The sequence below is a fragment of the Monodelphis domestica genome, chromosome 2, assembly GCF_027887165.1.
Source record: "Monodelphis domestica isolate mMonDom1 chromosome 2, mMonDom1.pri, whole genome shotgun sequence".
Taxonomy (NCBI): domain Eukaryota; kingdom Metazoa; phylum Chordata; class Mammalia; order Didelphimorphia; family Didelphidae; genus Monodelphis; species Monodelphis domestica.
The window spans coordinates 523575662-523596412 of record NC_077228.1 but is presented as its reverse complement, the minus strand read 5'-3'; the positions used below and the strand labels follow the sequence as shown (position 1 = coordinate 523596412).

Genomic DNA, 20751 nt, shown 5'->3' with positions numbered 1-20751 from the left:
CCATTTTTTTCCGTTGAGTCTTCATACTTGAGAAGGCCGATAACCACTGACAACCAATTCAAATTTCTCATTTCACAGCAGCAAGAAAGGCCAGCAAAGAGAAGTGAACTATTCCAACTCACACTGGGGTCCAGGAGAAGAGCTGCATTTAGAACTCCCAATTCAGAGTTCTTTTCATTCTGCCATATATTAAAGTGTCATCTAAATGCAAACTTGTCATATGCATTTGGACATTGTAGCCAACTCCTCCATCTCGGTGGCATGGAATTCTTTGGCTTTGCCATAGCCAGTGCCCTAGAAACAGTAGGAACTTAATAAATGTTCCTTGATGTGGATGCAGAAGACTTTCTAGCTATGCTACTGGACTTTTAACCTTTGTGGGCCTGTTTCTGCCTCTGTAAAATGGGGACATATATACTCACAGTAACTTATAGTGCCTACTTCATGCAGTTTTGGTGAGGACCCAATAAGATATCTCAATTTAAATGGAAAAACATTAATTTAATTGCTACTAACGGTAATGCATTATACGACATTCTGGACATACAAAGACCAGAACGAAATAGCTCCTCCCTCAAGGAGCTTACATTCTATTGCTAGGTGGAAATTAGCACTAGGAAGGTTGAGAGATACAGAGATAGAGACAGAGAGACAGAGAGACAGAGAGAGAGGGATAGGGAGCAGGAGAAGGGGAGAGAGAGAAAGAGAGAGACAGAGAGAGATGGAGGGAGAGGGGGAGAGAGAGACAGAGAGAGAGACGGGGAGAGAGAGAGAGAGAGAGAGAAAGAGAGAGAGAGAGAGAGAGAGAGAGAGAGAGAGAGAGAGAGAGAGAGAGAGAGAGAGGGATGGGAGAGAGAGGGAGAGAGAGAGGGAGGAGAGGGAGAGGGAGAGAGAGAGAGGGAGAGGGAGAGATGGAGAGGGGGAGAGAGAGACAGAGAGACAGAGATAGAGACAGAGAGAGATGGAGGGGGGGAGAGAAAGAGACTGGAATATTTCTTTAAATGTGCAAAAGAGTAAAGAGGATAATCAGAAGGAAATGGTCAGAAGCAGGTCAGTTTTGAAAGTAAATTATAGAATTTCTTCTTTTTTTAAACAAGCAGTTTATCAGTCATGTTTGACTCTGGGAGTCATGGTATGGTGTATTCATGGTAAGGATCCTGGAGTGGTTTGTCATTTCCTTCTCTAGCTCATTTTAAAAATGAGGAAACTGAGGCAAACAGGGTAAGGTGACTTGTCCAGGGTCATATGGTAGTAAACGTCTAAGGCTGGATTTGAACTCAGATTTTCCCAACTCCAGGACTGGCTCTCTATCCACTGGTCTACCTAAAGGAAGTAGTATGAAAAAAATATTCACCATTTCACATAAAAAATATAGAACCTGGGGGCAGCTAGGTGGCTCAGTGGATTGAAAGCTAAGCCTAGAGATGGGAGGTCCTGGATTCAAATCTGACCTCAGACACTTCCTAGCTAGGTGATCCTGGGCAAGTCACTTAATTCCCATTGCCTAGCCTTTACCTCTCTTCTGCCTTGGAACCAATACTCATTACTGACTGATTCTAAGGTGGAAGGTGAGGGTTTAAAAAAAAATAGAATCCTCATTTTGTATTCTTCTGTATAGAAATATACATTGTCTCTTTTCCCCTTTGTGTCTTTCTATCTGCCTTTCTCTGTCTTTTTCTCTTTCAATGTTTAAGGTCAGAATTAAACAAAACAAAACAAAAAGCAAGAGACCAAAGGGAGTTTTACCAGAAGTGACCCTAGCACATGCTCAGCCTTAGAAGCCCCATCACGGAGACCAAAAGATTACCCAGGAGCCTCTGATCCTGCATGCCTTTTTTTTTTAAACTCTTACCTTCCATCTTATAATCAATATTATGTATTGGTTTCAAGTCAGGAGAAATAGGTGAAGTGACTTGCCCAGGGTCACATAGCTAGGAAGTGTCTGAGACCAGATTTGAACCCAGAACTTCCTATTTTCAAGCCTTGCTCTCAGTCCGCTGAGCCACCTAGCTATCCCACTGCCTACATGCCTTTTATTTATTTTTTTAACTACCTTGTTTTTTAATAACAGATTTCCACATAAGTTTCCCGAAGTTATATAATCCATATTGTCTCCCTCCCTTCTTCTCTCCTTCCTCCCAGGGCTGACAAACAATTCAATCTGGGTTTTGCATGTATTGTCACACAAAACATATTTTTATGTTTTTTGTTTTTGTAAGTGAATAATCTTATAAAACCAACCCCCCAAATTGTAAACCCAAATAAACAAGCCATCAATCCTGTGTTTTCACCTGCATTTGTCTCCCACAGCTCTTTCTCTGGGCAAGGAAAGTGTTCTTTGTCCTAAGTGGCTCAGGATTGTCCTGGATCGCCACATTGCTGCGAGCAGCAAAGTCTACCCTGCTGGATCATGCCACAATGTTGCTGTTACTGTGCTCAGTGTCCTCCTGGTTCTGCTTGTTTCACTCTGCATCAGTTCATGTAGCTCTTCCCGGCTCCTTCTGAAATCCTCCAGTAGCTCAATCCTGTACCACAATTGGTTCAGCCATTCCCCAGCTGATGGACATTCCATCAGTTTCCAATTTTTTACCACCACAAAACACGCAGCTAGAATTATTTTTGTACAAACAGATTTTTTTTTCCCATTCAAAAAAAAATCTTTGGGATTCAGGCCAAGTTAGTGGATCCAAAAGAGCTCTGCACTCCTTTCTAGCCCTAAACGACGTGCCGTTTAGCCAGAGGCTCAAGCGTGTCTGTGCTGACCACACTCACTGGCCTTGCCTGTTAGCCTGGTTGTGGTCAGAGCCCCGAGGTCCAGAGGGGCTGGCACGGAGGGGGGAGGATGGGAGGATTCCAGGTGGGAAGGGGCCTTAGCCAACATGCACTTCATTCTCCTTACTTTCTGGAATCCTCTGGTGGGGAAGTGATTTGCCTGGGATCCCTCAAGAAGGAAGAATTTTCATGGAAGAGGTCGGACTTGTACGGGGCCTCGAAGGGCAGTCAGAATTTGGACTGAGGAGGGGGGAGGTGACACAGAATCAGAAATCAGCACAGGGTGCCTGGAGGGCCAGCAGGCACTGGAGTTATCCTCCATCCCCCAAACGGATGGGCATCCATTGCAGGGGAGAAGCATGGGAGAAGGCAAGAAAGGTTTTCCTCAGTGGGCTGGAGGAAGGCTTTGAATGCCAAGGTGAAAAGCCTGGGTCAGATGCAATCAGTGGCATCCTTCCTTCCTTTTCCTGCACCAGGGACCAGAGCCAGGGCAGGTCTGCCTCCCTGAAACCCGAGCCGAGCCGCCTCTCATCCTCAGGTGGGTTCCTGCCTTTTGTCGTCCGCCTCTCCTCCTTCTCTTTCCAGGGTGTCATGCTGGGAGCCAGCAGGGATTTGCAGCCATTCCAACCCCCCAGTCCCTGCTTCTCCCACCTGGAGAGGCAGCCACCGACCCAGGCTACCACTGGGCAGGGCACACATGAGCCACTGCCTTCTCCTCCTCCCTTCCTTTTCAGGTTTTTTCCTTCCAATTATTTTTGGAGAAAAAAAAGCTTTCTGCGTTTCCCAGCCCTCCTCCCCCAGTCTGGCCTCCCTCAGGCAGAGAGGAAGCAATGACTCCTGACTGCTAGTGATTGATTTTGTAATCACCAGCTGTTTCCAAGGAGGAGGAGGAGGAGGGAAGAGAGGAAGAAGGCAAGAAGGGGCGGAAGACAAATCGCCGAGAAATCCATCCAGGTATGTATCCCTTTGCTCTCTTTTGGCCAGGGGAGAGTCGGAAGGGCCACTTGGTGTTACTGAACTCTTGAGGGAACCGAAAAGAAAACCAGGTCTGAAGAGCTCCTCTAGGGTTTGGGTGCACGGCTGGCTCTCGGGGCTGGTCTAAAAGGTGCTTATTTTAGACACGCCGAGCCTGAGGATTGCCCTTGTCTAGCCTTGCCCCAGACCAAGTTGTTTCTCAGGAACACCATGGATACTCGACTGCCCAATCTGACCGCGAGGCTCCAAAATCCCATTGGGCCACCATTGGGCGCACTGCCCAACGCATTCCTCTAGAGCCTTTGCCCCTGGTAACATTGTTTTGCTTAATGCCATGGTTTCTGGCAGAGACCTTAATGAAATTGGGCTGGAGTGTACCTGGGTGGCAACCTGCTTTGTTGGTTCCAGGAAGCTGGGCCTTTTGGCTCTAGGAACTGAGGCTTCTCTTCTGTGGGGAAGAAGGCCGCTGGGTGGCTCATTGGCTAGAGAGCCAGCCCTGGAGATGGGAGGTTCTGCGTTCCTAGCTGTGTGACCCTGGGCAAGTCACTTAACCCCTATTGCCTTGCCCTCGCCTCTCCTGCCTTGAGACCAACATGCAGTATTAATTCCAAGGGAGAGTTTTATTTTTTAAAAGAGAGGGAAAAAAGAAGGTAAGGGGAGAAAAAAGAAAAAAGAAAAGAAAGCGGAGGAGAGAGGAGGTGATACAGAAAAGATGCTGGCTTTGGAGTCCTAAAATCTGGCTTTGAATCTTTGCGATTCCATTTCCGATCTGAGGCAAGTCACTTCATCCCTCGGTGGGCCTCCGTCTTCTCATCTGTAAAATGAGGGGATTGGGCTAAATGGCCTAGAAAATCCCTTCCAGCTCTGAATCCATCATGATCAAGTGGGGGTTGAGGAGACCATGAACCAGCCTGTTATTCATTGCCTCAGAGCCTTGACATTATCCTAGCAAGCAGAGGAGACTTTCTGACCAAGATTTCCCATCTTCCCTCTCAGTCCAGTGATTGGTAAGATGCTCGGGGTCCAGAGCAAGTGCTAGAAGGTACCAGGGAAGGGAGGCAAGATGGTAGAAGGGAGAACAGGGCCAGGCTGTCTTCTACCCACCACATGCATTCCGGGGGCGGGGGGAGGGGACAGAGGTGCTCCCCCATAAGGCTCTCTGGCCATCTCTCCTCTTCCCATGGTCCAGGGGAAGCAGAGATGGCCTGGCCCAGGCCAAATCATATCTTGTCCCCAGTGGTTTCTGCTTCTAACCTCCCAGCTGCCAATAGGGACCAGACAAGCAGAGAAGGGCTGGTGGGAGAGAGAGGAGAGGAGGGGAGGGGAGAGGGGAGGAGAGGAGAGGAAAGGACAGGTAAGGGGAGGAGAGGAGGGGAGGAGAAGACAGGAGAGGAGAGGGGAGGAGAGGAGAGGAGAGGAGAAGAAAGAAGGGGAGGAGAGGAGAGGAGAGGAAAGAAGGGGAAGAGGGGAGAGGGGAGGAGAGGAGAGGAGAGGAGAGGAGAGGGGAGGAGAGAAGGGGAGGAGAGGGGAGGAGAGAAGGGGAGGAGAGGAGAGGGGAGGGGAGGGGAAGAGAGGGGAGGGGAAGAGAGGAGAGGAGAGGAGAGGAGAGGAGAGGAGAGGAGAGGAGAGGAGAGGAGAGGAGAGGAGAGGAGAGGAGAGGAGAGGAGAGGAGAGGAGAGGAGAGAAGGGGAGGAGAGGAGAGGAGAGAAGGGGAGGAGAGAAGGGGAGGAGAGGAGAGGAGAGAAGGGGAGGAGAGGAGAGGGGAGGAGAGGAGAGGGGAGGAGAGGAGGGGAGGAGAAGAGGAGGAGAGAGAAGAGGAGAGGAGAAGAAAAGAGAGGGGGGGTAGAGAAGAGGAGAGGAGAGAAGAGGAGAGGCGAGGAGAGGGGTGGGGAGGGGAGGAGAGAAGAGAAGGAAGCCTCCCAGAACTGGAGGTGACTGTAGAAATGGAGGCTCAAGGATTCCAGTTCCACTGCTGGAGCTCACGGTCAGGCAGGAAGAGAATCAGCTGCCCCCCCCCCCATCTCGGCTGCCATCTTTCAGCTCTCCTCAGCTCCTCAGAAAAGAGGGGAGGCCAGCTCCAGAGGACAAAAGGCAATTATTCCAGTGGGAGGGCCTTTCCCTCTGCCAGATGAATGGAGTATTGAGAAAGCAGGATCCAGACTGGGCTCCGGCTTGGGCTTGCCGACTCCCCTGTAACCCAACTCTTTGTGGTTAGGGGGCTGGGCCTGTTTAAACCCAAGCATGGCTGCTCTGGGTGAATCCAGCCCAGCCTTGGCCTGCCCTCCCTCCAAAATACCTGGGCTGGGGATCTTCCCACCCAGGGAGAGCTGAGGTAGAGGGTCTGCTGGTTTGGGGTGCGAGAAATCATCTTCCCTAGCTAGCAGCCATCCAAATTACTGTCTCACCAGCAGACTGACTCTCAGCTGGCCTGAGGGAGGCCTCCTTTCTCCCAAGATCCTCTTGGATTGGTCTCAGCAGAGAGCCAGGGGGAGCCCAGGGACCAAACTGCCTCCTTTCCCGCCCTTTGGTCATCCTTCTCTCTGAATCACCTCTGCCGAGTCACTCCTCTGGGACTCTCTTTTCTCCTCTGTAAACTGAGGGAATCAGCCTCCCCGGCTTAGGTTTTTTGCTTTTTTTTGCTTTGTTTTTTGTTTTTGCTCTTTCCTTGGCTGGTGCTTTTCCCATCACCCAATGCTGGGCAGGAGAGCTCCCTGGGGAGAAGAAGGGCCCCTACAAGGCCAGGAATGCGAATCGGCACACATTCACAAAGTGACTGTCACAGTCAGGGCATCGTGCCTGGCACTGGAGGCCCCTGACAAGGCCAAAACAGGTGCCTGCCTGCCCTCTGGGAGCTTCCAGGCTATTGGACAACATGCGGCTGGACAGCAATGGGAAGCTGGAGATCATCAATTGAGAGACCAGAAAAGGCTGTCTATAGAAAGTGGGAATTTAACTGAGGAGAGCCAGAAGGTGGAGAGAAGGAGGAGGGAGTGAATTCCAGGAATGACAGGCAGCCCATGAAAATGCCCAGCACTGGGGCAGCCAGGTAGCACAGCGGGTAGAGTACCAGGCTTGGAGTCTGGAGGTCCTGGGTTCAAGAGTGGTCTCAGACACTCCTAGCTGTGTGAGCCTGGGCAAGTCACTTAACATATTTGTCTAGCCTGTGGAAGAGGCATGAAGGAAGAGAGAATTTCATGCATTCAAGACAAAGTAAAGGACCTCAGCTGTCAATCAAGAAAGAACATTCCAAATAGAATGTTCCCAGGAAAGACAGTTGGAGAGTCAAGACAGGCTGAAGGGGGAAGAAGCTCTGAATTGGACCCTGTTAGCTTCTGTCCTAGGCTGAAGGACCCTTGGGGGGGCTTCTGGAGTCAGGCTGAAAAGAAATTAACTTTTATTGGTGGCTTAGCATGTGAAGAACTAATTGTATATTTGAGATTTGAGTTTGAAGGAAGAAGAAAGAAGATTAAACAGTTGTCCTCCATCTCCCTGACAGACTTTGTGTCATAGCTGTGACAGGACTGACATTTCCCCAAATCCTCCTAATCCTCCTTATAGACTAGGGACAACTGTCATCCCTCTCACCTCATCTTCCATCCTGTCCTATCTTCCCCAATCAACCTCCTTACTTGAGAAAGAGAACAAGAGTATCTTCTCTAAACCTCACAGTTCACCTTTGAATGACTTAGAAGGGAAACTGACTAACAGGGGGGAGGGGAAGGGAGGCAGGAGGGAATGGGTGGAAAACTTGGAAGTGAAGGGTGGAGGGTAGGAAATATCTTGATCTATTAGCCATCAGTAGTGATCAATAGGCAACCCCAGAGTATCCTTTCTAGTAGTATCTCTCTATCTCTCAGAATTAGCTCTATCTCCATTACAACTAAGTCCCCTCAGGTTTCCCGTAGTATCTCTCTAGTCTCTAGCCAGAGTATCTCATTTATTACAACAGACTCCAGAGTATCATTTATTACAACTAGAAATATCTCCCAGATTATCTCTTTATTACAAGCCCTTACCTGCCTTGAAATCAATACATAGTATCCCTTCTAAGATAGATGGTAAAGACCTGGAATTGGGAAATTCTGGGTTCAAATCTGGCCTCAGACACTCCTAGCTATGTGACCCTGGACCAGTCACTTCACCTTGTTTGCCTCAGTTTCCTCATCTATAAAATTAGCTAGAGAAGGAAATGGCAAACTAGCTGTGTGACCCTGGACCAGCCATGTCACCTTGCTTGCCTCAGTTTCCTTTATAAAATGAGCTAAAGAAGGAAATGGCAAACTAGCTGTGTGACCCTGGACAAAATCATTCCACCTTGTTTGCCTCAGTTTCCTCATCTATAAAATGAGCTAAAGAAAGAAATGACAAATAATTCCAGTATTTTTGCCAAGAAAGCCCCAAATGGGGTCATGGAGACTGACAAAACTGAACAATGGGCTTTGGGCTGGGGTTACCCCTACTCTTAAGGAGTTCCCAATACAATGGTGGGAGGAGCTGATAAACAAACAACTAGGTGTAAACAAGATACAGGCAGGATAACTTGGGAGTCACCTCAGAGAAACAGCTTGGATCTGGGAAAGGGTCCTTAGAAAGGGCAAGGTTATTGCTGAGGCTTGAAGGAAGCCAGGAGGCAGAGATGAGGAGGGAGGGAACTCCAGGGATGGAAGACAGATAGACAGATGGAAAAAGGAAGGCAAAAACCCAGTCCCCTGCCCTCAAGAAGGTCATGTTCTAACGGGCAAGAAGAGAACCTGAAAATACCATTCGAGGCTCTTTCAGGGGGAGGTACAAGCCCTGGGTGGGGGCTGAGGACCCTGGGGGGATGGATCACAACCCAGCAACATCCTAACTCTTACCTTCCCTGCTTGGAACCCCAAAGCCTTGACCCCGACTTCCAGATGTGCCAGCTGTGACTTCTCTGCTGCCGGGAGAGACCATCTGAAAGCCTCAGAATCCAAAGAGAAGAGCAGAGATGAGAATTGGTCCCTGCCCAGGTCAGCCAAGCAGAGGGTGGAGACCAGAAGAAAGGAGTGCCGTCTGCCTGGTCCTCTTACCTGCCCTGGTCTTTCTCTTCCTGCCCTTGGGTGAGCCTCCTCCATCTTGCTGGCTCTTGTCAGTCTGAGACCCAGTTGTGGCAAGGTTGTGATTACAGCTGTCTTACCAGTAGAGTCAAAGGACTTCTGAGAGGGAGGCTGGCTGGCTGGCTGGCTGGCTGGGGGGGGATATTTCTATCTGGGGGGGGGGGGGTTGAGGAGATTGAAAATGTTTCACTCTCCTTCGGTGACATTGTTTTCCTTTGTTGCTCTCATGTTTTTAACTTGACACATTTAAAGTCCTGATTCTTTAGTCTTGAGTCTTCCCCAGGCTAGCTGAGGGCTCCCAGAAAGGGGTTAGAATGGTTAAGAACCCCTGATGCACCCAACCACAATCACAATGTGATAGGACTGTGAAGTTCCCATGAGGTGATTAGACAGTCGGTCTCAGACCCTTCAATAGCTATGTGACCCTGGACAAGTAACTTCATTCTCTTTACCTAACTGTCCCCAGCTATCAATTGAACCAGAGAAGGAAATGGCAAACCACTCCAATGTCTTTGCCAAGAAAACTCTAAATCTTGTTTGCCTCAGTTTCCTCATCTGTCAATTGAACCAGAGAAGGAGATAGCAAACCACTCCAATAGCTTTGCTAAGAAAACTCTATTTGCCTCAGTTTCCTTATCTGTCCAATGAACTAGAGAAGGAAATGGCAAACCACTCCAATGTCTTTGCCAAGAAAACCCTAAATCCTGTTTGCTTCAAAATGATATGTGGATTAGTAAATACAAGATAATTTAAGGAGGCAGAAGGGAAGATTGGAGGGAACACTGAAGAATAGATTTAGAGTGGGAAGAAACTTCCAAGCTATCAGTCTAGTTTTACAAATGAGGAAACAGTCCAAGAGAGATTAAATGTCAGAGAAACAGTGGATAGTGTGGTTGGACTGCTGGAGCTCTGACACTTAGCGGCTAAATGATGGGGACCTCAGTCTCCTCATCTGTAAAATGGGAAGGACTTGAGCTACAAGGAGGGAGCTGCTGCCTAGTGAACAAATAGCCAGGGAGACACCAATCCAACCCCCCCTGCCTGTGTGCCTCTGGTCAGGTTCTCTAAGATTATACTTGAGAACACTTTGACTCTTCCTGCTTTGGTCAAGTGGATTTCTTCATGCCGGTGAAGTCACTGCTCCAGTGCAAAAATTAAAAACAAAAACTGAAAGCTGGTGCCAGCCTGAGCACCTTGTTCTGGGGCAGAGTGGTTTGAGAACTCCGACACTTCGCAGTTATTGAAATCAGAGGCAGCTTTGGAACTCAGGCCCTGTCCCCAGGGGTCCAGACCCTTTTGGTCCCCAGAGAGGGCTGCCAACGCCCTTGACAGGGAGAGGAGACCCTGACCGTCCCATAGCCAGTACCAGGAGGAAGGGCTTTTTCTACCAGGCAGAGGTGGGAGAAGTGGGAAACCTGTGTCTGCTTTGTTGTTCCTCCATCCAAAAACAGTCGTTTTTTTTTACCATCCCCTACACTTCCCAGTATATCAATCCACTCTTCCTCCCTCTTTCCGGAGCCATTCTTACAACAAAACAAGTTAATAAGAGAGAAAGAATTCAATAGAACTAACCCATATGTACCATCCCATAGTCGTCCTCCCCATGTTTCCAAAGAGGGGAGGGAGATCTATTCCCATTAAATTTTGTTTTTGATAAAACCTCTCTCTGGGACAACTAGGTGGCTCATTGGATAGAGAGCCAGGCCTAGAGATGGGAGGTCCTGGGTTCAAATGTGACCTCAGACACTTCCCAGCTGTGTGACCCTGGGCAAGTCACTTACCCCCCCTGCCTCGCCTAGGCCTTACCACTCTTCTGCCTTGGAACCAATACACAATATAGATTCTAAGACAGAAGGTGAGGGTTTTAAAAAAATAAGGCCTATCTCCCTCCTCTACATACTTTCACCTTCTGTGAAATCGAGCAGAAAAGAGATATTTCCTGGATATTATCTTTGGAAAGGAGATCTTAGACCTAGGAAGGGGCCTGCCTTCTGGAGCCAGAGGCAGCTTGGGAGAGGTTCCCATGTCCAGTCTGTCCCAGCAGGCCAGCCAGGCCCTGCTGCTCCTTCACTAAGAGCATCGGCCCTTCCTCCTGTCACCATGGAGATGGGAAGCATCTCTCCCACTCCCACCCCCAGCCTTCTCCCTTTGTATCCCGGAGAAGGAATCTCTCAGACCACAAGAGGGTGCCTTGGCTCCACAAACCACCCAGGATCTCTTGTAGCAGAGGCTTGGGAGACAAAGGGCTGCTTGGGCTGTGGCCAGCCCTGATGGCCCCACCGTCCTTTGGTCAGGGGTCCCTCCCTGGAAAAGGAGGTCCGTGCACCCGAGGGAGGCCAGAGGAGGCTGGATTCCAACCCCACTTCCCAGGGCTATGCGGGATTTAGGTGGGACTCTGGCTTGGCACCGCGTTAAGTCTCCTTCATTGTATGGGTGGGCAAACCAAAGCCACTGAGCCAGGCTGCCCTGGGCACCCTGACTTGCTTTGAGTGGATGATATTAGACCCATGTATAAAACCATTTCCCCCTTACAAATAGCCATGGCACTTTTTGGTTTTGTTTTTATCCCTTTTTTGTCTGTAAAAAGACCAAAAAAGGTGGATGTTTTCTCCTGGTTCCTGCTTCACCAACCCATCTCAGGACACATTAACAGGGCCTAACCTGGGGGAAAAAAAGACCCAGGGCCGATCTTAACTCACCATGTGACTCTGGATCTGTCCTTTCCTGTCTTTGGGCCTCAGTTTTCTCTTCTGTAAAACGGAGTGATCAGAGGAGATGATTTCTGGCTCTGATTCCCACCACTGTCCTGAGCAGAAATCTCTCCTTCTCCTGAACCTTTACCTTACATTGTGAAAGGAGAAGATGACCTGTAAAGCAAGGGGTCCGAGAATAGGGAGGGCAGAGGAAGCTGACCTGGAAGGGAGATGGAGACCCCAAAGGGGCACGATGAATCAGAGGAGCCCCAAGCTGGTTCTGGGGCAGAGTCCAAGGAAGAGGTGGAGATGAAGGTCACATACTCTAAAAATGTGGATCTTCAATGAAAATAATTGTTGTTAAATCATGAGCTATGTGGAACCATGGTTCAGTGGACTAGAGCTCCAGGTTTGGAGTTGGGAGGTCCTGGATTCAAGTCTGGCCTCAGACATTCCCTAGCTGTGTGACCCTGGACAAGTCATTTCACCTCCATTGCCTAGTCCTTACAGATCTTCTGTCTTAGAATTGATCATAGGACAGAAGGGAAGAGTTTTTAAAGGGTTATAGGTTGAATTTTAGTGCTGCCAGGGACCCCAAAGATCACCTTGGCTTTTGGGGACACAAACATGTATCAAGAACCAGCTTTATTCAAAGTAATGTGCTAAGAGCTGGACATCCCAAGACAAAATGGTCCAGTCCTTGCCCTCAGGGAGTTTACATTCCAGCTGGCTGCTCTGGCAGGTTCACCAGGGGAGGGAGAGGAGGAGAGCCAAGCCTAGATCTCTGAAATTTGAGGAGGGAGAAAATGCCATCAGTTTGAGGTTAATCCTGGAAGTCTCCATGAAGGAGGTGCCCCAGGCCAAAATCAAGTTCATTCATTCAACAAATCATATCCTGACTTCCAGCCCAACCCCTCCTCTATACAGATACTAAAGAGCCCAAAGAGGGGTCTGCTCAATAATCATTAATAAGCTTAATAAGCCCCAGTGACTCCCTATGTCCTCAGGATCAAATATAAACTCCCCTGGGAGGTATTGAAAACCCTTTACAAGCTTCTCCTGTCCTACTTTTCCAGTCGTATTCCCTCTTATTCCTTTTCTATGCTGCTCAGTCCTTTTTTCAGTCATATCTGACTCTTCATGACCCCAGTTGGGGTTTTCTTGGCAAAGATCCTGGGAGAGGTTGGCCATTTCTTTTTCCAGCTCATTTGACAGATGAGGAAACTGAGGCCAATTGGGTTAAGGGGCCTGCCCAGGGTCACACAGCTAGTGAGCATTTGAGGCTGGATTTGAATTCAGATTTTCCTGATTCCAGGCCAGGTGCTGTATCTACTGGACTCTCAATATTCCAGACAAATGGATCTACTTCTTCTTCTCTCCATCACCCATCTCCACCCGTGTTTGCCCTAGCTGTCCCTCCTTCCTAGAATGCTCTCCCTCCTCCCTTTTGCCTCTTGGAATTCCTGCTTTCTTCCAAGAATCAGCCCAAAGACCTCCTTTTGCATGAGTCCTTTCCTGGGTCCCCTGCTGTCAGTGTCCTCCCTCTTGGGGTCACCTTGCCTCTTTGAGGTATACATACATACATATATATATATATATATATATATATATATATATATATATATATGGCTAGATTTGTGCTCCTTGCCTCCCTTCCTCTTCCTCCTTTCCAGGGGACCATAAGCTCCTCAAGGACAGGGACTGTTTCATTTCTGTCTTTGGGTCTCCAGAGCCTAGCTCAGGACCTTAAGCAGGTGCTTAAGAAATATATGTCATAGGGGCCAGGTCTAGAGACAGGAGGTCCTGGGTTCAAAACTGGCCTCAGACACTTCTCAGCTGTGTGACCCTTGTCAAGTCACTTCACCCCCATTGCCTAGCCCTTACTGCTCTTCTGCCTTAGAGCAAAAATCCAATATTGATTTTAAGATGGAAAGTGAGAGTTTTTTTTTTCCTAAATTAAATGAAAGGGAGCAGCTGATTGGCTGGCTGGCAGGAGAGCCAGGCCTAGAGACAGGAGATCCTGGGTTCATATCTGGCCTTAGACACTTCCCAGCTGTATGACCCTGGGCAAGTCACTTAACCCCCATTGCCTAGCCATTACTGCCCTTCTGCCTTGGAACCAATATATAGTTCACTTGATTGATAGGATGATTGTCTTGGTTCCTATAGAAGATGAAAAGATGGCTAAAGTGCAGGCTGTGGCTGGGGATGGATACAACAGATGATGCTGGAGGGCAGAATGAGGCCAGTGTCTTAGGGGTAACCAGAGGATGGGAAGAATTCAGAGCAGGGAGAACTCACTTCTGGCTTGGGAAAAGGAGGAAATCAGGGAAAACGTCCTGCAGGAGGCTACTCTAAGCGGGCTGTGGAAGCTTTGGGGAGATGATGATTTGGGGAAGCCTGAAAGAGAAGAGAGAGGAAGGAAGCCCCCAGGACAAAGGGTGGGATGCATTTAAGGAGCCCTGAGTACCCTCTGGTTTGACTAGAGCATTTGGATGATGAGAGATCAGCCTGGACTGGTAAGTTAAAGGCAGATTTCGGAGAGCCTTGCAAACTAACGGGATTGAATCTTATTAAATAGGAAGTGGGAGCCATTGAAAGTTTCAGAGTAAGGGAATGATGTGATCTAATTTGTGCTTTAGGAAAATTGTGCTAACAATTGTGTGTTGGATACTTTGGGGAAGAGAAATACTGGAGGTAGGGAAGCCAGTTAGGAGGTTGGGATTGATGGTCCAAATTTGTGTCATTGCATTAGGAACAGAAAGGAGAGACGTATGAAAAGTAATGGGTTATCTAGACACTCGGGGTATAGCTATGCTCCTTGGGTACTTTCCCCAATTGGGAAGACCCATCTGATCTTCTTTTCCATTCTGTTCCAGGCAGCACCCTGCAGCCTACTCCATTACCCTTTCCAGGTAGGACCTTCTATGGGATGGGGAAGGGGTGATGGGGTTCCCTCCTAGAGAAGCCTTTGGCCTCCTGCCTCCCACTCTAGACTGGAGGTTATAAGGTCCCTCAGCTTAAAATAAAGGGCTATTCCCCCACCCCATTTTACAGATGAGGAAAATTGAGACCATAGAGAGAGAAAACAGAGACTCAATGGTGGGATTCTAAGGAAAACTCAAATATAAATGAGTTTGCCCATCTTTATTCTCCCTTCTACACAGGAAGACTGATGGATGGGGCCATGGACTAGATGGGGTGGAGGACCTGCCCAGGGAAGGGATGGGATGGGTAGGGTGGCTCAGGAATCCAGTGTTGTCCACAGTTTGGGGAGGTGGGTGCCTCCCAACCTTGCTATGCTCTGAGAACTGCCCAATGCCCTGCCCCAAAGTAAGTTCCCTCCCCTGGCCCCCCTCTGTCCCCAGAGTTGAGGCTGGTGGGGGGACCTAGCCGCTGCCAGGGCCGGCTGGAGATCCTGTACAATGGTTCCTGGGGCACCGTGTGTGATGATGACTGGGACGTGGTAGATGCCAACGTAGCCTGCCGCCAGCTGGGCTGCGGGTATGCCCTGCCGGTGCCCTTGCCCCTTGCCTTTGGCCAGGGCCGAGGCCCCATCCAACTGGACAATGTGGACTGCAAGGGACAGGAGGCGGCCCTGAGCGAGTGTGGTAGCCACGGCTGGGGAGTCCACAACTGCTACCACTACGAGGACGTGGCTGTCATGTGTGATGGTGAGAAGGATGGAGGAGAGACCAGCAGAGGGTCTCAGGGCCCTGGGGTCCCATCTTGTCTAACTGAGGGTGGTGGGGCTGAGACTGGGCATGAATAAGGGAAGAGAGTGTGGGAGAGTGGAACGCCATGAACTGGGAGCTCACCCATGTTCCACCACTACCTTGGGCAAGTCCCTTTATCTTTCCGGGCCTCAGTTTCCCTATCTGTCATTATCAGCAAGGACACACTATCAGTTATGTTTAAGATGCAACACTAGATGCTGGGGACTCAAAGAAGAGGCCCAAAGGGTCCATTGTTGGCCTCAAATAGCTCACAGATTCTCAAACATCCTCCATTTTTTCCCCCTTGAAAGTCCTTCAGGAATAACATTTCAAGAGGACTTTTACCTCATTCTTCAACTCTCTCTGCCCTCACATATAACTGTGTGAGGGGGAAAGGGAGGATTGCCTCCAGTATGGACTGAGGAAATGAGGCTCAGAGAAGCAAAAGGGATTTGCCGGAATCTGAACTCACATTCCCTCCTTTCCAATTGAGGGCCCAGAAGACAACCTTCTGCCTGGGAAATGGGGGGTGTTGTCTTGCCTGAGGGGAGAGGCATGGAGTAAAAGGTCTCCCCAGGTTGCTGCCCATCATGGGAGTTGATGATTCTCTGGGCAACGAGCTGCCTTTCCCCCAGTTGCTCAGTTGCTCAAGAAATCTCCCCTCTGTTCCGAGTTTGCAGGGTACAACTTCCAGGAAATCCTCAGCATTTGCTAGTTCCCCTGAGTGAGCTTAGTTTGGGAAAATTCCCAACTCTGCCATCTCTGAGAATGTACATCTGTCTGTATGTCTCTGTGTTTTGGGGTCTCTAACTGTCTCTGTGGGAGTGCATGCATGTGTGTGTGTGTGTGTATGTGGGATTCTATTTCTGCCTCTGTCTCTCTTTTTCCTCTTTCTGTCATTCTCTCCAACATTCTCTGTCTCTGTCTCTCTCCCTCTCTCTTTCTCTCCCTCTTTCCCTCCCTTTTCCCCTCCCTCTCCCCCACCTTTCTCCTCTCTCTGTCTCTATTTCTCTTTCCCTCCTTTCCTCCCTCTTTCCCCCTCTCCCTCTCCCTCCTTCCTTCTATCCTTCCCTCCTTCCCTTCCCCCCACCTCTCTCTCTGTCTCTATCTTTGTCTCTCTCTCTCTGCCTCTCTCTCTCTCTCTCTGTCTCTCTCTCCCTCTCTGTCTCTGTCTCTGTTTCTCTCTCCCCCCTCTCTCCATCTCTCTGTTTTTCCTCTATCTCTTTCTCTCTGTCTCTCTCTCCCTCTCTGTCTCTATCTCTCTGTCTCTTTCTCCCTCTCTCTGTTTTTCTCTATCTCTTTCTCTCTGTCTCTCTCTCCCTCTCTGTCTCTATCTCTGTCTATCTCTGTCTCAGTCTCTCCCTCTCCCCCTCTCTCCATCTCTCTGTCTCTGCCTCTCCCTCTCACCGACACACACAACCTCTCACCTTGTGGTTGAGGTCACACTGCCCTGGAGAATGTATGGGACCATCCACTGGGTCCCCCTTCCCATGGCCAATAACTTGTCCCATCAATCCCCTCCCATGGAGATTCTGAGAAGCTAGTAGCTCTCATCCAGAGTCCCTTGGGGCAGCAGGTATAGCTCACAAGAATGGAAGCAAGTCTTCCTCAGGATCCAGCACAACTGCTCAGCTCTTCTCTTCCCACCCCGATGTTTTCCTTTCTCAGAGCTCTTACCAACGCTGGCCAGGAAAGTGTTAACCAGCACAGCCCCCACCACCATCACCTTGAAGAATGGGAGAGGTAGGTGACTGGGGAAGATTCACTGAGTTCCTAGCCTTCAGAATTGGCTTCATCCAGGCAGAGCATCAATATGTATGAGCCAGGTACTTGGCTGAAAAGTAATCCTTGCCCTCAAGAAGCTTCCATTCTCCTGGAGGATACAACACTTCCAAAAGGCACTTGGGCAAGTCTGTGGGCCTCCCATTTGCCATCTGGAAAATGAAGGAGTTGGACCAGATGGTCCTTCTAGCTCTAGGTCTATGATCTCAAGGAAATACAGGGTTTTGCTATTTATAAGTAGTCAAAATGAAGTCACTTTAGATTATGAAGTCACAAAATGAAGAGAAAGAGAGAAATAACAACTCAGGGGACTTGTGCAGGATCAGCCTCTTCAGGGATTCTAATGATTTTAAGAAATGACGATGAGGAGGGAAGCTGGGTAACTCAGTGGATTGAGAGCCAAGCCTAGAGACAGGAGGTCCTGGGTTCAAATCTGGCCTCAGACACTTCCTCATTGTGTGACCCTGGGCAAGTCACTTCACCCCCATTGCCTAGCCCTTACTACTCTTCTGCCTTGGAACAGTATTGATTCTAAGACGGAAGGTAAAGGTTTTAAAAAAAAGAAAGAAATGAAGATGAGGAGGGCGTGCATTCTAGGAGTGAGGACCAGCCAGAGCAAAGACCTGGAAGGGAGGTGGAATGCTGTGGATAGGGAACGAGGAGGCCAGTTTGTCTGGAAGATAGAATTCTAGAAAGGAACTAATGAGCAATAATCCTGGATATGAGGTGATCAGAGTGATGTTTTAGGCAAGGCAACTTTTACTGCACTCCTACAAAATGGCAGACCTTTTGGCCATGCCCTCCCCTCTTGGCTGGGATAGGAGAAGGTCTCAGGAGTGGGAAGGGACCACCAGGCACTGTATATGCATCGTGATATATTGTGGAGTACAAGGACACATGAATCTCTCCCCTATCTCTTGACCACTCCTAGGTGATGGCAGCATCCGCCTAGTGAAAGGCGCCAACCCCTGTCAGGGCCGAGTGGAGATTCTGCATGGTGGCACTTGGGGCACCGTATGTGATGATGACTGGGGGCTCCCAGACGCCACTGTGGTCTGTCGCCAACTGGACTGTGGCACTGCTGTGGCTTCTAAGACCAATGCCTTCTTTGGCTATGGCACTGGCCACATCTTGCTAGACAACGTCCACTGTGATGGCCGAGAGCTACGCCTGGCAGCATGTCCCAGTCTCGGATGGGGCATCCATAACTGTGGGCACCATGAGGATGCTGGTGTCATCTGCTCAGGTACTGGGGGAGAACACCAAGCATTTAGTGAGCACCTACTGTGTGCCAGATAGATTATATGCTGTTGGCTCAAATCCTCTGCAACATAATCTAAAGAAAAGAGACCAGGTCTAGCCGATGAGAGATCCGGCCATTATTCCTTGATCTTGGGCAATTCAGCTTCTCCTTGGGTCTCAGAAATAGGGATATCTACCTGCTACAGAGAGGGTATTAAAATCTGGAATTTTAATCCAGGAATCTTCCTGGAATCCAGGAAGATCTGGAATCAAATCTCCCCTCAGATATTTATTAGCTCTGTGACCCTGAGCAAGTCACTTAAGGTCACTGTAAAAGGAGAGGGTTGGATTTGATGCTCTAACCATATGGTCCTTTGATCGTGCCTCCCCTCTAGGGTTGTGAGAATCAAAAGAGATCATAGAATCAGGGACTCAGAAAGCATCCAGTCCAGATCTTACATTGTGTTAGGTCCAGAGGTGGCAAAGCTGGGATTTTCTAGTCTTCTTTATGCCGTAGTGAACGTCCATAAAGCATGACACAAATGTAAAAGATGGCAAAGATACTGAGCACAGTCATGGTCCATGTTGCCTTGGTTTCATACTACAGGGGTCTCCACTTCAAGGCCTCAGGGCCACCTTGCCCCTCAAATCCATGGTACTGAGTTCTTTTCCTGGGGCTCCACCAAAAGTCCGTTAAGCTTATGGGCTTTCCATATTTGGAGATGCTGTCCCTTTCATGGCCATCCAGGCCCCACTTCTTCCCAGTATACTGCCCATCTTTCCGTTTCTCTTTCCTCCTTCCTATTCCCCTTGCCCCAGTTCAAATTTACCCATCCTTTGAACTATGCCAGCCTCAATCCCTATGCAGAACTCTGCCAAGGGGGCAGCCAGATTCCCCCTATAGACTACCAACCTTCAGGCCAGTGTGCTGGAATTTCAATAGGGAAGGGATAGCCATCCTTCCTCCAGCTTACCTGAAGCCCCACCTCAAGGACCACGATCACAGCAGCCTTCAGAAGTCATTAAGGGGAGTCAACAGCTAAGAGCTGATTGGAGAGCCTGGGGCAGACCGGTGGAGAGAAGGCGTTTTAGCTGGATGTGGATGGGGAGAAGTGGTTCTAATCCCTCCATCCATGGGCACAACCAGTCATCCAGCTTAGTGAAAGAGCAGCCCTGTCCTCCCTCGATCCAATGGAGAGAAAGGAGGAAATTGACCCAGGACAGGGAGCCCCAGCGCATCCCTGAAGAGTGTGTGGGTGCCAAGGGCACTGGCACCATGTGTAAAGGAAGTGGCTCTGAATGGCTGTGATTTTGCTTCTGGGAAGGAGCTGATGTGTGCCTGTCTGTCTCCTCCCTCGCCATGCACATTCTGCATTTCTGCCTGATCTGCTGATTACTGTCTAATGCTAATCATCCCCTGGCATCCCTTATTAGCCAGCTGGGCACTGTCTATTTCTGGGGCTCTGCCAATGAGGGGAGGCACTGAGTTTCTCCTCTTTCCTCTTGCCTTACTCTACTCCCCTGGAAATGAGGATGTCCATGGGGTGATGGGAGCTTGGGCTTGTCCTGGTAAGGTTGACTTTGGCCCCAGGGCGAGTAACTGAACTATTGCTTCCCAGAATTCCCCACGAATCATCCATGCCCTTAACTGGTGGCATGAATCGACCCCCAAATGTCCCAGGATTACCCAGGAGAGAAAGATTATAATAGCCAGAGCTGAGCCCAGAGTGAGAAAGACCTCTGGCTGGCATGGACTGGTTGATTGATCCTGGGCAAGACACAGGATCATGTCCTAGTTCTAAAGCTAGAAGGGGTCCTGGAGGCCACCTAGCCCAGCCTCCTAATTCTACAGAGGAGGAAACCAGAGACAGGATTCAAACTCAGGTCTTCTGACTGGCCAGCTAGGGCTGCTTCCAGTGAATAAGCTGATTACCCTTTCAGCACCCCAGTCAACTCCCTAAGATGGTAAATTGCCAAGGAAGTGCTGATCTGCACTGGTAGGGGGAGTTTCCTATGGAAAAAGTCATTGGTCTGGGCGGGGAGGCTCCTTGGAGGATCCCAGGCCCCATTTTCTTCTGTTCTTCTTCTAGGACGCAGTGTCCCCTCGGTCATGTCCTCACCATCCTTGGTTACCCGTGATGGCAAGGCCAGGCTCACTGAGCCGGCCACAGGTAAGGGGGAAGAAGACAGCCTCCCCGAACCCTCAGTGCTGGACAGCTCCTGGGCAGTTCTTGGGTGAGCAAATCCCTAAGCTGCCAAGAATGATATCATTGTGAATGTGGGAGAGTGTCCGAATTAAGGGAAAGGGGTGGGGAGCTGGGTGGCTCAGTGGATTGAGAGCTAGGTCTAGACACGGAAAGTCCTGGGTTCAAATCTGGTCTCAGATACTTCCTACCTGTATGACCCTGGGCAAGTCCCTTAACCCCCATTTTCTAGCCCTCTCTGCTCTTCTGCCTTGGAACCAATATATGGTATTGATTCCAAGAAAGA

The 20751-nt window shown here is 49.4% G+C and overlaps 1 protein-coding gene across 1 annotated transcript in view; it reads left to right on the top strand.

Annotated features, from left to right (window-relative positions):
• The window catches only part of SSC4D (scavenger receptor cysteine rich family member with 4 domains), a 51672-nt gene extending 31157 nt beyond the window's left edge, over positions 1–20515 (top strand). Inside the window, exons 3-10 of the mRNA XM_056819796.1 lie at positions 3249–3310; positions 3643–3726; positions 8627–8831; positions 14401–14436; positions 14890–15195; positions 16906–16980; positions 17951–18265; positions 20352–20515. Of these exons, the coding sequence (XP_056675774.1) occupies positions 8720–8831; positions 14401–14436; positions 14890–15195; positions 16906–16980; positions 17951–18265; positions 20352–20500 (993 nt within the window). The 5' untranslated portion in view covers positions 3249–3310; positions 3643–3726; positions 8627–8719 and the 3' untranslated portion in view covers positions 20501–20515. The remainder of the gene's footprint in view (positions 1–3248; positions 3311–3642; positions 3727–8626; positions 8832–14400; positions 14437–14889; positions 15196–16905; positions 16981–17950; positions 18266–20351) is intronic.
• Positions 20516–20751: the final 236 nt, after the last annotated feature.